The following is a 14,254-nucleotide window of genomic DNA, read 5'->3' on the forward strand; positions in this document are numbered from 1 at the left end:
AAGACAATAAAACAAAGACACTCAGGCATGCTGTACCTGAGGGCCAAGGCTGATGTCAGTGGTGTCCAGTGTGTAGGTGACTAGCGAGGCTTCACCCTTGAGTGTGATCTCATAGGTGGGACCCCCCTCCACCTCACACAGAGCCAGCACCTGGCTGCTGATGTTGGCATGGCCAAAGAACGAGAACGCCACCGGCTGGCTCTCACCAGGCTGGAGCTGCCCGTAGATTGGCAAGATGTCAAACACCTGCCCGGAGCAAACAAGTAAACAAACAAACAAACAAACAGGGCATAACATAACTTGACTGACAAAGAAGAAGAAGCAAAAGGAGTCTAAAATAAATGCAACATATGCATGCACCTCCTCCACCCCAATGTTGGGCTGAACACCAGGGGTTGTTTTGGAGGGCCACTGGGGAGAGTGACGTCCAAACTGCACCAGTTTTCTATGGGTGAAGCTGATGGGGGTGTTGGTGGGGGTCCCATTAGGTGGGGCTGGGACGCACTCCTTGGGGGAGCCCCTCCCTTCCTTCGTCTCATTCTCCGGGTCTTTCTTCTCCTCATCATCCTCATTGTCTAAGTGCTGTTTGGGAGTGGCCAATTCCCTACAATACAATGAAAAATAATCATGTCCACACCACTTCATTGTACCAACAACAAGAATACAAATATGCATTTTGGATAATTAGCATTGATAATACAGTACTATTATTTGAATAAAACATGCATTTGACCTTTCAATCAATACACGTGTAAATCCATCTAATTTCCTGTGCATCATCTCATAGCCTTTTACATTTCATGTCTCTCCCTTCCTCTCCCTTGGGGTGGACCAAGCAGAAAAACCAATTTGGTTTCATCAAGGCGGTTATTAATTAAAGATTATAGTGTTCAATAATTAAGATGCCATTTATTATGTAATGCCATCATGGGAAATCTTCTATATTGAACAGTGGCACGAGCAGGCGCAAGAACAGAGGAGGACAGAGAGAGTGAGAGGGAGAGAGAGAAGGACAGAAAGTGGAAGAAAGGATAAGAAAAAGAAGGAAACAGACTTTTTCTGATGCAGGGGTATGAACACCCAGTGAGCGATGAAGGCAAGGGACTATGCAGGGCCTGCCTGCAGTGCAGCCGAGGAGACAGCAGGGGGCACTGTTGTGTGGGGAATAAGATGAAGAGTAACCCCCACCACCACAATCCTCATCAGACACACAATCACAGAGAGCATTTTAGGAGTGATAATTAGTCCTCTCCAGCAGTACTGACGGCATAGGGAGCACAGCTACACTACCACACTAAAGACTTCCTCCTCCTCCTCTTATCACCCTTCATTCTCACTCCGGTTGGAGTTCTGCTTCTCTCCAACAGCCCCATTACTCTCATTTGAGCTTGTGCGTGTGTCTGTGTGTCATGTGTGTATTTCATGTGTGTTTGTTTTGTGCACTCACTCTATTGTGTCTTGGAAAGTGAGCTTTCATTTTATCGCACTAGTCTCCCGACACCACCGCCCAACAGCCAAGAGAAAATAATTCAATTAAACAAAACTGACAGCAGCGGTGAAGCTGGGCGGTGCAGTAGGGGCTCGTTACATTGTCTAATGTGCTGAAGGAAGACTGCCGCAGTGTTTTTTTTTTTTGTTTCTTTTTTCAAAGGCAGCCAGTCGAGTGAGATTCTCCTGGGACTCGACTGCCATGAGGATTTCATACAGTAACTGCACACATGCTGACAATCCGAGCCGAGATGCCTCCTATCTGTACATGCACAGAATCCTTCCCCCGGCTCAAGTTGCTGTGCGAGGCACCATCTTGCATGTGTATCATATGACTCTGTGTGATACTGCCATGCTCCTCTTGTGACAGGTTACAATGCGGCCTGGGCTAAGAGAGAGCTCTTATCTCTAATCGGGGGGCATCTTGGCCAGCCCTCCAGAGACAGTAAGTGGTGTAAAGTGCAGGCTAGACTGAAGGTGCGCGGCTGACGCAGACCTGTTTGAGTCCACCCGGCTGCTGTTGTGGCGTTTGTGAGGTGGCTCATGCTGGGGCCGGTGCCGGTGCTGGGTTTCCTCGCCTGCGGACGGATCTGTCCGAGTCTGGCTCGCTCCCTCAGCAAACCTGCATGGGGTGGGGTGGGAGGAGGGATTAGCATGTGTGTGTGTGTGTGTGTGTGTGTGTGTGTGTGTGGAGGGTGTGTGTGTGTGTGTAAAACCCATCAGCACCCAATCAACCGCGCATTAAGAAAAAAGCGCCTTGTCTTGGAGGCGCTAAACTTGTCCGTTAGCCGGAGGTTCTGCTACCGCTCAGGTCAGCCACAGTTCTGGCCAATCAGCAATAAGCACTTAGATCAGCCCTGGTTTAATTACAGATAGGGATTTAATTAGCAGAACTAAGACCTCCCATCCTGCCTTGATAGTGAAAGGTCATCGTCTGATTGCACAATGGGGCTGGGCCAGTCCAGGTGATGAGTCTGAGTGATTAATCTCCCCCTGCCTGCTCTTTCGGCCTCAGGGAGTGGTGTGGGGTGGAGTGGGGTGGGGTGTGGGTGGGGAGCTATTGATTTATCTGAGACATGACATGGCAGGAGCTGGAGAACAATTAAACACTGTAAAAACTAAGCCCACGCCGCTCAGCCATCGACAGCTGAGATTCCCCGCCGAGAGACTGGCTCAGCATGGGGCTTTGTGTCCAGCCCTAGGAGTGCGGGTTTGTCAACTTCCAGATGGCTGATGATGTGTGGAGGCTGGCCAGATGCGGGCCAGATCTGGATCAGAGACTAATTGCCGCCTGGGACAGCGTTTGCCCCAAATTTTCACACATTCTCCTGCAGTTTCCCTTCTCAATGGCAACTGACTGTAATTCATTCAGTTATTCACAAAACCACCACTCACAGAGCTGCAGAGATAAAATGCTACAGAGAGAGATAATAAATTGTCCTGTCCGAACAAGATTACACAGACTTAATGGCTAATTATCACACAGCAAAGACAATTCCAGCTACGCTGAGCAGTCTCATTAACACTGCGAGCCGTTTTGGTTGTTGACTTGGCACTCCATGAGTGCCTGCAGCTGGGCAGGGATGGCATGGCGTTGTGTAGTAACACACCACTACGGCGCAGCTACTCACTCATGCTCAAATTACTCACCACCAGCGTTCTCCTGAGCTCTCTCTCTCTCTCTCTCTCTCTCTCTCTCTCTCGCTCTCTCTCTCTCTCACTCATTACAGCGAGATGGGCCAGTGGTTCGATTGCAGCCCACAGCCAGCCTCTGTCAGGGATCATTACAGTAAAACTGCCTTGCAGTGGACTGACACTGTACTACGTGTGTGTGTAGTTAAATAGAAAAGACCAAGAAGTAGGGGAAATAACAAAATAAATAAATAAATAAAATAAAATAAAATAAAATAAACAGAAAACACACCAACCAAAAGAGGTGGGGGAGGGGTGCCTTATCCTATGGCGTATCATAGGATGAGCTATTGTAACATGCTCTGTTGTGACCGCCATACTTTGCGGCGGTCCGGCGTGCCGTGCATGTATGAGCGTGAGGATGACTGTGGCTGTTTTTTTTGTGCAGATGAGAAAGCATATTGGATGAATGGGCCGCGGCTCAGTCTGCTAGAGATAAAACAGCAGCAGCGGATGGTGTGCCGTCTGCAGCAAGTATCTCAGAGGATGGTGTGGTGTGTGTGTGTGTGTGTGTGTGTGTGTGTGTGTGTGTGTGTGTGTGAGGTTGGGAGGTGGAGAGGAAGCGGTTTGCCTAAATGCAGCCTTAATTGGACTCTGTCTGTCGTGGCTTCCTGGATTAAATATGTATCACTCCTGCGATGAAAAAATATGCTGTAACCAGGCAGGCTTATTCTTGCCATACTCGGTGTGCATGGCACACGGCCACTAACCAGGGCCAGGCTTCAAAAGAGAAGGCAACACAAAGCAAACAGTGTGTCAGGCTGCATAAGGGTCATCAGGAGCTCTCATTAACATAGGCCACACAGGGATCTTTCCTATTTCTGTGTCACAGGACGGAGATTGACCAATGAAAAGGAGATTGACGTGCAGCTCATTCATAAAGAAGCTCTCAGGCAAGCAAACAATGCCATAGAAACAGCCAAGTGTGGCTCACACAGTAAATAAAATGAGCAGTTGGTGTTACCAGAGCCCCATCAGGCATGGGGAAATCATTCATTCATCAGCTAGCCCACAGGGGAAGTGGGTATTCCAGTGTGGCTGACTAGTCCTCAGAATACCTCTTTTGTACTTTGAGTGTTCTCTTACATAATCCAGTTCTACAGACATAACTTCCTGTGCAGATATGGAATGACATATTTGGATAGATGTACTTCTAACATATGTTCTTGTACCAAGTTAATCTACATGAACATATTTTGGAATATAAACTGTAATCTGTGAATACATTTAATTTCTATGTATTTAGTATTTAGTCCTCAGCTGCATACAAAAGTGCTGCATAATACATGGGTTACTCTATTCAGTATTAGACTTTCCCTCTAAAATAACACTACAGCAAAGACTCTATATGAAAACGCCTGCCTGACCTGATGCAGTGGCGCTTGTGGTCCAGCAGGAAGGCCCAGCGGTAGAAGACGGGCAGCGGGCTGCTGTTGGTCATGGTGATGTGCTGCTGGCTCTCAGTGTGGTTGAGCACGCAGCCAAAGTCCAGTGTGGTGCTAGAGAACTGCAGGTTGGGGAAGTGGACCTCGCCCTTGAGCACCACCAAGTCCCGCTGCGGGTGGCCATGGTAGCGGATCTCCAGGACGTCCTCGGCCACACGGGTCACCTGGTCGCGCCGGTACAGCGGGTCGAAGCGCACCAACAGCTCTGTCCGTGCCCCCACCCCCAAGACTAGACTCTGCAAAGCAAGCAGAAATAAATATGAGACTGCCTACTGGCAAGGCATGATTTCAGGAAAGTCCCACAAACACTCAATACTCAAAAACAAAAACACTCTACTTTCTATCTCTCCACAGGAGTACCACAACAGACAGACAGGATACACCACAGAGACCCAGAATTGGGTGCTCACACAGAGGTAATTGGCAGTATAAGTTGGGAAGCCGACTGAGGTTTGTGTCCCTACTGCTGCAAAAGAAACTCTCTGTTTAATTAGAGAGTCAAAAATGGATGAGTACAGGAGGCACAGTAAAACACATTGTGTTGGGTACTCTTAGTATAAGTATAAGTAAGTATATTTATTACACAGCTCTTCACAAGGCAAGTAGAACGCTCCATTGACTTGAATGGGCTTTCCCAAAGTTCTACAGTAAAATATTTTCGTGTAATTACCGCTGCAAACATGTAATTACCGCTGTCAATGGCAACGGAGTTTGTGCTTGTACTTCAGGTATTTCATATCACTACGCAAGAACTGGAACTTCACTCAAAAGTGAAAGCAGACGGTTGATCAGCTGTGTTCTAAAGAATGTTTGATTCGAGTTCAACGTTTGTTGTTGCGAACTATGTTTCTCAGCAAATGCCACAATGAACGGTAACAAATAGGCTAGGCTATGTAGGCTAAAGTCATATAGTGGGAAGTTTATTATTTCGTTTTGGTAAGTAGCCGTGTAATAAGCGGGATAATGTATGTTATTATTATACCATTATACCATTATACGACCACTGCGCGTTGGGGTCCGGTTCGCCTTGACGGGACTAATTTTCTCAATAATGACCGGCGTTCTATATATTATCCCTTACATACTCTTTTAGAGTCCCGTGAGGGAAATTTGGTCTCTGCATTTATCCTAATCCATAAATTAGTGAAACACACTTAGCCCACAGTGAGGTGAAGCACACACTAATCCCGGCACATAGAGCTGCCTGCAACAACAGCGGCGCTCAGTGAGGGGTTAGGTGCCTTGCTCAAGGGCACTATAGCCGTGCCTACTGGTTGGGGTTCGAACCGGCAACTCTCCGGTTCGAAGTCCAAAACGCTAACCAGCAGGCCACGGCTGCCCCTTGATTTGATATGAGAACATGCATCCCTTGTGGGTCCTCCTCGGATGACTCTGTGGTAGAACTCAATGGAGAACAGATGGATATTGGCTTTATGGAAATTGCAACAAAATTTGACCCAAATCAAATATAACACCCAGAAACAAAATAAGTTTCTTTTAATTCTCAAACCTTCTCTCTTCTCTTTTTCTCTTCTACAATTTGAAATAATTGTACTTGACATAACATATAATAGCTTTTACTTTAATTGTTTCTTCATTGGAAATTTGAATACAATTTTATCTAACTGGATCTTGAATGGTGGGCCTGCCAGCACTTGCTGGTCTTGATCATTTAAGATACCTTAGTCATATTATATCATATCATATTTTCATTGGTCAATGGTTAAGAGTTGGCATAGTGTGCTATGGTTTTCGTCATCAAAAGTTGACAAACAAATAATTCAGCACATGGACTTTCTTGACAAGGCAAACAGAAACAGCAGGCAAAGTAATGACATAACTTGCATTTGCTGGATATTCCCTTGGTAAGGTTTTGTCATTTCCTGAAACATTTCATGATAAAAACGTGATGGCCATCTGTGCATCCTGAATTGGGATGACTACGATAGAGTACTGACAGCACCACTAAACCCCCTGCATCCACTCCCAGACCCCTACCGTCCCAGAACACAACAAAGACAAAGACATATTTTTCAAAAATGACTCAACATTTTTGACTACTGTACCTCTCACTGAAAAACTCAAAGCGCAATCCCATAGGAGCCTATGTACAGACACACTGATAAAGTATATCAGGGGTTTTGTAACAGGACTACAGCAACTCTCCCAAATCCTGACAGTGGGCAAAGCCAGGTTCAACCTGTCAGCTTAAGCGATTCTCCCTGAGGACAAGTGATAGTCTTTTGAACACCTTTGCCTTGGCTCCTTCATCACCTGGACTGCTGGGCTGGAACAGTGTCACATCTTGAGACCGGTGAAATTACACTACTGTACCTTTGACATGATAAATGCATTATCGCCGGAGTTTTCACACAAGCCGAAGGGCTCGTTGACGCTCAGCTCAAAGGACAGGGCCAGACTGGACACACTCGTCAGAACCAGCTTCTGGTAAAGGGGGACCAGAGAAACACCAGGAGTCTGTGGACAAGGGAAAGACAACCAGAACCATCATAAACAAGACAAACAATGAGATATGGAGATTTGTAGAGGAACAACAAACATCAAGTATCATTTTATGTTCTTATGGAATATTAACCTGAAACTCCAATCTATGTTCTTATGGAATATTAACCTGAAACTCCAATCCTGCTAGGGGAATTCTTTCCCCTAGCAGGATTGTATTTGGCATTTCTGTAAACAACAATGGAAAAGGCTCTGAGCTCAACTGTCGATGGATAATTATGCTAATAATGTGACCCGAGTCACTCTCGTTTTTCTAGAGAGCCTGTCAATTTAAACAAACTCCACTTCAAGCACTTTTTCACCCTGCCTTCGTCTGCCTCCCATAGTCCTTCTTCTAGCTCTCCTTTCCTCTCATTTACCCTCTCTCTCTCTCTCTCTCTCTCTCTCTCTCTCTCGCTCCTCCCCCTCTTTTCTCTCTCTCTCTCTAATTGCTTTATTCCTCCCAGTTCCACGAGCCACACTGTAAATCGACTTGCTGGGCTGTCACCATACAGATGAATGGGGACAGCATCAGATAAAGGAACGCCACTGAAATAAATTAGCATTTTCAGTACCGAATAAAAGGACAAAAAAAAAAAAAAAAAAAAAGGAGCCTGCTGAATGACGACGTGGTGTGAGATATGAAGGAATGGGTGAAAATATGCGCAGCTTCAGCGCTGCGAGGGGAGAGGACACAAATCTGATGAGCTGCGGCTATGGGCGCAGCGATAATAAAAGTGAAATAGAGGGGACAGAGAATCAGCTCGGTTCTGATGGCGGAGCTTCCGGCCGGAGCCAGATAAAGCCATTCTTCAGGGCTGCTCATACCCGGGGGGGACAATGAATGGGCCTGGAATCCAGAGGGCCTCCTGTCTTCGCCCCGTAGGCAATCCACAAGCTTAACATACACATCTGTTTTCATTTGACCGTACATCTACATGTAGTTTGGATACTGAACTATTAAGGAAGTCATAGCCAAATCCATATTTTTCTGGGTAGCCGCATTTCATGGACCAGAATATTGTCCTATGGCCCCTCTCTGCATGGCAGCTCTTATATCTGAACATGTAACCAAAGATGTAAAATATACAATTTGTCGTTTTTATGAATACAGTACACCCATAGTCAGAGTCTTAAGTGCCTCCTAGAGCATCAAAGCAATACAAGAATGGCAATGAAACTAAAAAGGCATGCTGACCAAACACTTTCCTAGAGGGTATTACTCCATCAGCCACAGTTTACAACAAGCACATCTCTGTCGCATTTCATCTCATTAGTTCTTACGACACTGACCATATGACTGAGGTTTTCAATTTAGCACGCAAATCAGCATCAAATGTGACACGTGATGTTCACCACTGGAAACATGCGTATCCGACTTGAACAAGGTGTGATGTGATGTGCTGAAAACATGCCTGGTTGCCGATTCATGTTGTGACTGGTCGGTCAATATTGGTCAGTCAGAATGATGCCTCATTTGTAAATCAGTCACATCTGGGCAACATCTTAATCAGACTCTATGTCAATATATACTGTAGTATGCTGTATGGTCATCAACTATAGTCATACAGTTATCATCACTGAATGTTAATTCAACAAATGAATGGAAGATTGGTTGTAAAGCAGACACCTCTGAATGGAAACACTTTCATTCAGAAAAGCACTTTTCTTTCAGCACTTTCTTTTTCTCAACTTTTCCCCTTGAAGAAGACTACAGCACACTCTGATGCTTTGTCACAGGCATTATTTGCTCGGCAGAATAAACGAAACAACAAACTGGTGCACGAATGGCTAATTTGTTTATTGTTTTTGGTTTTTTTTTGCGAGAGGAGAGGGGGGTGAATAATCCCTGCAAGACAACAAACACACACACACACACACACACACAGACTGAGTCACGCTAGCGCACGCTTCGCGCCACAGCGAGCTGGAGTAGTACATTTAATGAATCCCGCGAGTGGCTCAATGAGCTCTCAATGCACTGATGACAGACATGACATGTGAAGCTCTGAAGCCTTACGCAACGCAACGCTCACTATGGCTGACTTCACAGCGAACCTCCATCAGATTACAATTTGAAACGATAATGAGCGAATGGGGTTAATGTGCTTGCGTGGTTATGCAAGCTGTGTGTGAGCTGTGTTGTATGGTGGGAGGTGTTGAACTGTGGGGGGGGGGGGGGTGTACCTTCTGCACGTAGAAGTGAAGCTCCTGGGATGAGATGGACAGGACAGGGGCGATGAAACGGCAGCTGACGTCCACTGTCATGACACGCTCCTTCCCACTCTGGTGGCCAACAATACCGTAGCACACCAGTGTCTCCTGAACCACCTGAGAAACAGAACAGCATGCACACATACGTACACAAACACACATAGACACATGCACACAGACACACAAACACACAGACACATATGTACACAAACACACATAGACACATGCACACAGACACACAGACACATACCGGTACACACACACGCGACACAGACACAGACACATGCATCCGTAAATAAAAACTGATGAATATATGCTGAAAATGTACACCGAAATAACAACACAAAAGCATGCACACACACACACACATGCACACACAAACATCTGCATCTTCAATCTTTCATGTTTAATCTAGTCATCCAGGCAAACACAGGCACAGTTCCACCTGGCACACAGAACTAAGGCCCTGGCCTGCTGTGTCAATATTGTGCCAGCGCTGTGCCAAAGATATGCCAGTGAAGCTCTGCCATGTCTCTGTGTGCCTCACTGACAGACATCCAACCTGCCAGCAACCACCACTGCACTCCTTCTGAGAGTTGGCGTGGACGCAACCCAGTCCAGGCTTTTCTGTGGCGAGGTGCTTATCACCGCTGCTCACCTTCTCCCTCCTCGAGCTTCCCATTAAATCAATAAGGACTCAGGGAGGCGTGCATCTCACTAATGCCCAGGAGAGGAAGTCGATACGCGGCGCGGTCCGACGCAACTGGGGAGAGATTAAGGGTGGCTTTGACCACCCTTTATCTCTGCGGTGCTCAACCTTGGGCTGCCTGGTGCTCTGATGCGACAAGATAGCTATAAATGGCACGCGGTGTGTATTTCACACGACTGTATCTGTCCTGGTAACATCACGGATTGTCTTTGATCCATATTGAGTGCCACCAAAGCCATATGCTGGGCTGAGCAGCATTGCATGTAATCTGTTGTGCTTTGGCATTTAAAAATAAAAGCTTTTGGGGGTTCATTGGAATGCCCTATTCAGACAATAAAGATATATATGTAGTGAAACACATAATATATTAATGCATAATACGTGGTATTTCATAAATAGTTCATGAGCAGTACTGTGAAACATGTAATGTGCTGTTATCACAGCAAATATTTATGATTCACTACAAACTTACTTGGGATGGTTACCTCAAAGGAAACAAAATGCTACCCATACCAGTGATACCAGCATTTTATGGAGGCAGTGACTCACACACTGACAGTGCACGACCAACCATTAAACCAAAGCTCATTAAAAACACGGAGTTTTAGAAAAAGCATGTTGCTTTGTTCCACAGGCTAATATGTATTATTTCCTACACTACCCAGACTCAATGATGTTCTTTTGCTTTAGGGTGTAATTTATGTGTTGTTTCTTGTGGGATTTGCTATTTTTTGTTAATGTTGTTTGTGTTTGTTATTTTCAAACTGCATTACAGTTCAGCCTTTTCAAGGTTTGTTTTCAAGGCTGTTTCACATTGTGGTACAGTATGTAGAATTATTTCACTACACACTGCTCAGGCAGCCCTTTGTGCTATAAAAATAATGGATGGAACAGTGGCCATGTGCAACCGTATCGGAACTCCCCCTATTACCCTCCCCCTAGAACTCCCCCTATTACCCTCCCCCTAGAACTCCCCCTATTACCCTCCCCCTAGAACTCCCCCTATTACCGTCGGTCCCGTATTTCCACCATCTTGCGTGTATGTGTCACTTAATATCCATTTCTATACAAACCAAGACGGCGGACTCCTAAAGAAACGCAACCACCCACACCATAGGTGTATCTAAATTAGCTATGTACCAAAAATGACATTTTACCGTGACTCAGGAGCTGTAAACAGTGTTGTAAGGCTGCGTGTACACAACCGCTTGGAGCTCCAGTGGAATTTTAATTTCATGACGAGAATTCTTGGTCTAACCGTTCATGTGCCGTTGAAACAGTGTAAATAGGCGACCCATCAGGCCAGCACTATAACTCCGGCCGTGGTAAACAAAATCAGATATTTCAGGCAGTAAATGCTCCCGTTAAGAACCAAACCAGATTTTGTTCAAATCTACAAATCTATGGCTACTGAAAAATGTAAGGTTCATTTAGTAAATGTTATTTTGAAGTGAACATTGTTGTTTTAGAATTTCTGAACAAAAGTGGTGATAATTGGGGTGTTACGATACCTTGGGTATAGCAGAGGATCCCTCCAGCACCATATCGGCCGACTGCCCAGGGGCAAGCTCCATGCGCATGGGTCGCAGGCTGAAGACTTGGTGGAGCTCAGCAGCTTCTGGCGCCAGGGTGTTACGGGCTTTCATGTCCCTGGGCGAGCATTTGGGCATGGTGATTCTACGCCGGAATGGGATCTGGCCCTCGGTGGTCCAGAACAGCTGATGGTAGCGGCGGCCACGGTTGGTCAACCGGAAGTGGTACTGGCATGGGCCTGAGCTGAAAGAGAAATAAGAATCAAGGAGTAAGTCACAGGCAGAGTTTTTGCTATTTATTTTTATGTCTCAATAAGCTTTGTAGAGCCTACAATGGTGTATAATTTTAGGATTCCTTCATGAGCAGTAAAAAAATACAGTATGTTTACTGCTTGCTAGGAGGTCTTCAGAATATATGCTGCTGGGGAGCATCATGGGTATTTACACCAACCTAAAGTGGTCTCCCAGGTCTAGACTGGGTGCAAAGGGCCGGTCTGTGATGATGGTGGAACCCTTGCCTCTGGCAGAGACAGCGATGATCTGGGTGTGTGAGTCCTGCACGGAACAGAAGCAGCTTGTCCTGGAAGGGTACAGAGTCGTCCAGGTGAACTACCAGCCGGACCTCCAGCTCTCCCAGCGGGGGAACAACTCCCTCACTGGGCTCCACACGCCACACGGATTTCCTCCGCGCCTGCCAAAGACACGGTGGAAGATATCTCTATTAGGAAGTACCACCAGGGTCACATGCCTGACTGTCCAAAGCACAGATTAGTATAGCCTCTTAACCTCTTTGATTTGTGGTTCAGCAGCTATACCATGGTTTTTTTTACAGTTATGCCCATCATTTTGTCAACAAAACTTAAGGAAACATCTTTGGGTAGCAAATGTAATAAACTTATTTTTTTTTTCCCAAGCAGAAAACCCTAGCCATCTGGGCAAAAATGTGCTACACTCTCCTGAAATAAAATTAATTCCTCACAATAAAAACAAACTGGGGGGAGGAGCTATGGTGCAAGAAGCAGCATCCCACGCCACATACAGGTCCCACAAAGACCTACATCTGAGTCCAGCCTGAGGTCATTTCTTGATTCCACATCCCATCTGTCTCTCTCTCTGGCTCACAAGAGGGGCTGCCCATCCAAATCTTGTTAACAAAACAACAAAATCTCCTCTTAAGAAGAAGAAGCCTTAACAAGCAGATGTGTAGTGACACCCATGTCTGCACTTCTGGCTCCTAAGACATCCCCGTTATCTAAGCGTGCCTCTGGGGAGGCTACTTGGAGAGGAGGCCGGGCACAGTGCTCCACTATGTGAGAGCTCCACTAATCACCTTATCAATTTGAGTTTGAGTGCAAACCTGCTAATGGAGGCAATAAGAGAGTTGAGGGAGAGTTGGGTTATCAGATGAAGGAGGATACAGAGGAACCTGAAGGGAGGAGAGGAGAGGAGAGGAGTGTGTGTGTGTGTGTGTGTGTGTGTGTGCTTGTGTGTTTGCAAGCATTTGAGCAACATTTCTAAACACAACCCTCTAACGGAATGCATTTTTTTCTTGGTGAGAATTCAACAATAAATCTCGCAGAGAAATGATTTGGTAAGTTGCCTAATAAAGGTAATTCCAGTACGACCAAATCCCCGGCTTTCTTCCATCTGCTACACATGGGCAAACATGGGAGTACCTAATTGGCATCACAGCCTGTCATAGTGCCTTCTTTCAATGTGTGCAGAAAGAGTGAGAGAGAGACAGAGAGAGAGAGAGAGAATGGGAAACAGGGATAAGAATCAATTTCCAAGCAAGCCGACTAATGGTTCACACATTACCTTTTAATTCCAAGTTCCAACAGGGCATGTTATTCAGACTAGGAAAAACAGACCATGACTGCAGGGTGTCTTGATTGATAGTGTTGTATTTATCTATGGGACACAGCTACTGCAGTTATCAGGGGCGTCTTCAGAGCACAGAGCACCATTCATCATAAAGGCAGAGTGTGACATGCGAGCGCGTGGCTCTCTGCGTCTAGTGCCACTGCAGAACAGTGCAGCGTGAGGTGTGGGATGGATCATGGCCACAAGGTACCCAGTTCATTATGTCCTAAACAATGTAAACACCTCAAGCCTAAAACGCTCATTGCCAGCCTGTACAGAGAATCTAATTAAAATTTCAAAAATGTATTTTATGTTAACATCTGTTAAGTTTTAAGCATGAGGTGGGCTAAAAGGCACAGATTGAAACGGAGGAGGACATACCTTCTGCTGTAGGGTAGAGATAGCCCATGACTACTGATAGAGCATCATAGGCACAGCAGATGGGGTTTAAAAATAGTGGGAATCTGAGGCGAGATTGCGACAAAATGACTAGAATAACCGAGCAGGAGATTTAAAACTGAGGGACACCTGTCCTCTTGTCGCAAAGCAGCAACTTGCTGAATATTTAACAGTATCAGCTTCAGAAGACAAAGTGCCCTTTAAAACCGCCCTCTTCATCTGAGGTGTGTTTAGACTCCAACGTGCCGGGCAAATCGAGGGCATCCGCAAAAAGAATCAGCCCCCGTGGGTCGGAGCTAAATGAGCAGCAGGACTCGGGCAGGGTAATGAACGTTCTGTAGGAAGGAACACCCTCTGCACACCCTCTATTTGGTTCTCATTTACAGCTCACAGTCTGCTATCGGCCAATT

General features: G+C 45.9%; 1 protein-coding gene across 1 annotated transcript in view; it reads right to left on the reverse strand.

The window, feature by feature from the left end:
* Positions 1 to 14,254, reverse strand: part of hydin (HYDIN axonemal central pair apparatus protein) — an 89,781-nt gene that overhangs the window by 44,448 nt on the left and 31,079 nt on the right. The window contains 9 exon segments of the mRNA XM_048257159.1: positions 37 to 246; positions 361 to 604; positions 1,985 to 2,110; positions 4,548 to 4,861; positions 6,960 to 7,103; positions 9,315 to 9,458; positions 11,562 to 11,826; positions 12,034 to 12,146; positions 12,148 to 12,273. Of these exon segments, the coding sequence (XP_048113116.1) occupies positions 37 to 246; positions 361 to 604; positions 1,985 to 2,110; positions 4,548 to 4,861; positions 6,960 to 7,103; positions 9,315 to 9,458; positions 11,562 to 11,826; positions 12,034 to 12,146; positions 12,148 to 12,273 (1,686 nt within the window).

The sequence above is a fragment of the Alosa alosa genome, chromosome 11 (assembly GCF_017589495.1).
Source record: "Alosa alosa isolate M-15738 ecotype Scorff River chromosome 11, AALO_Geno_1.1, whole genome shotgun sequence".
NCBI classification, from domain to species: domain Eukaryota; kingdom Metazoa; phylum Chordata; class Actinopteri; order Clupeiformes; family Clupeidae; genus Alosa; species Alosa alosa.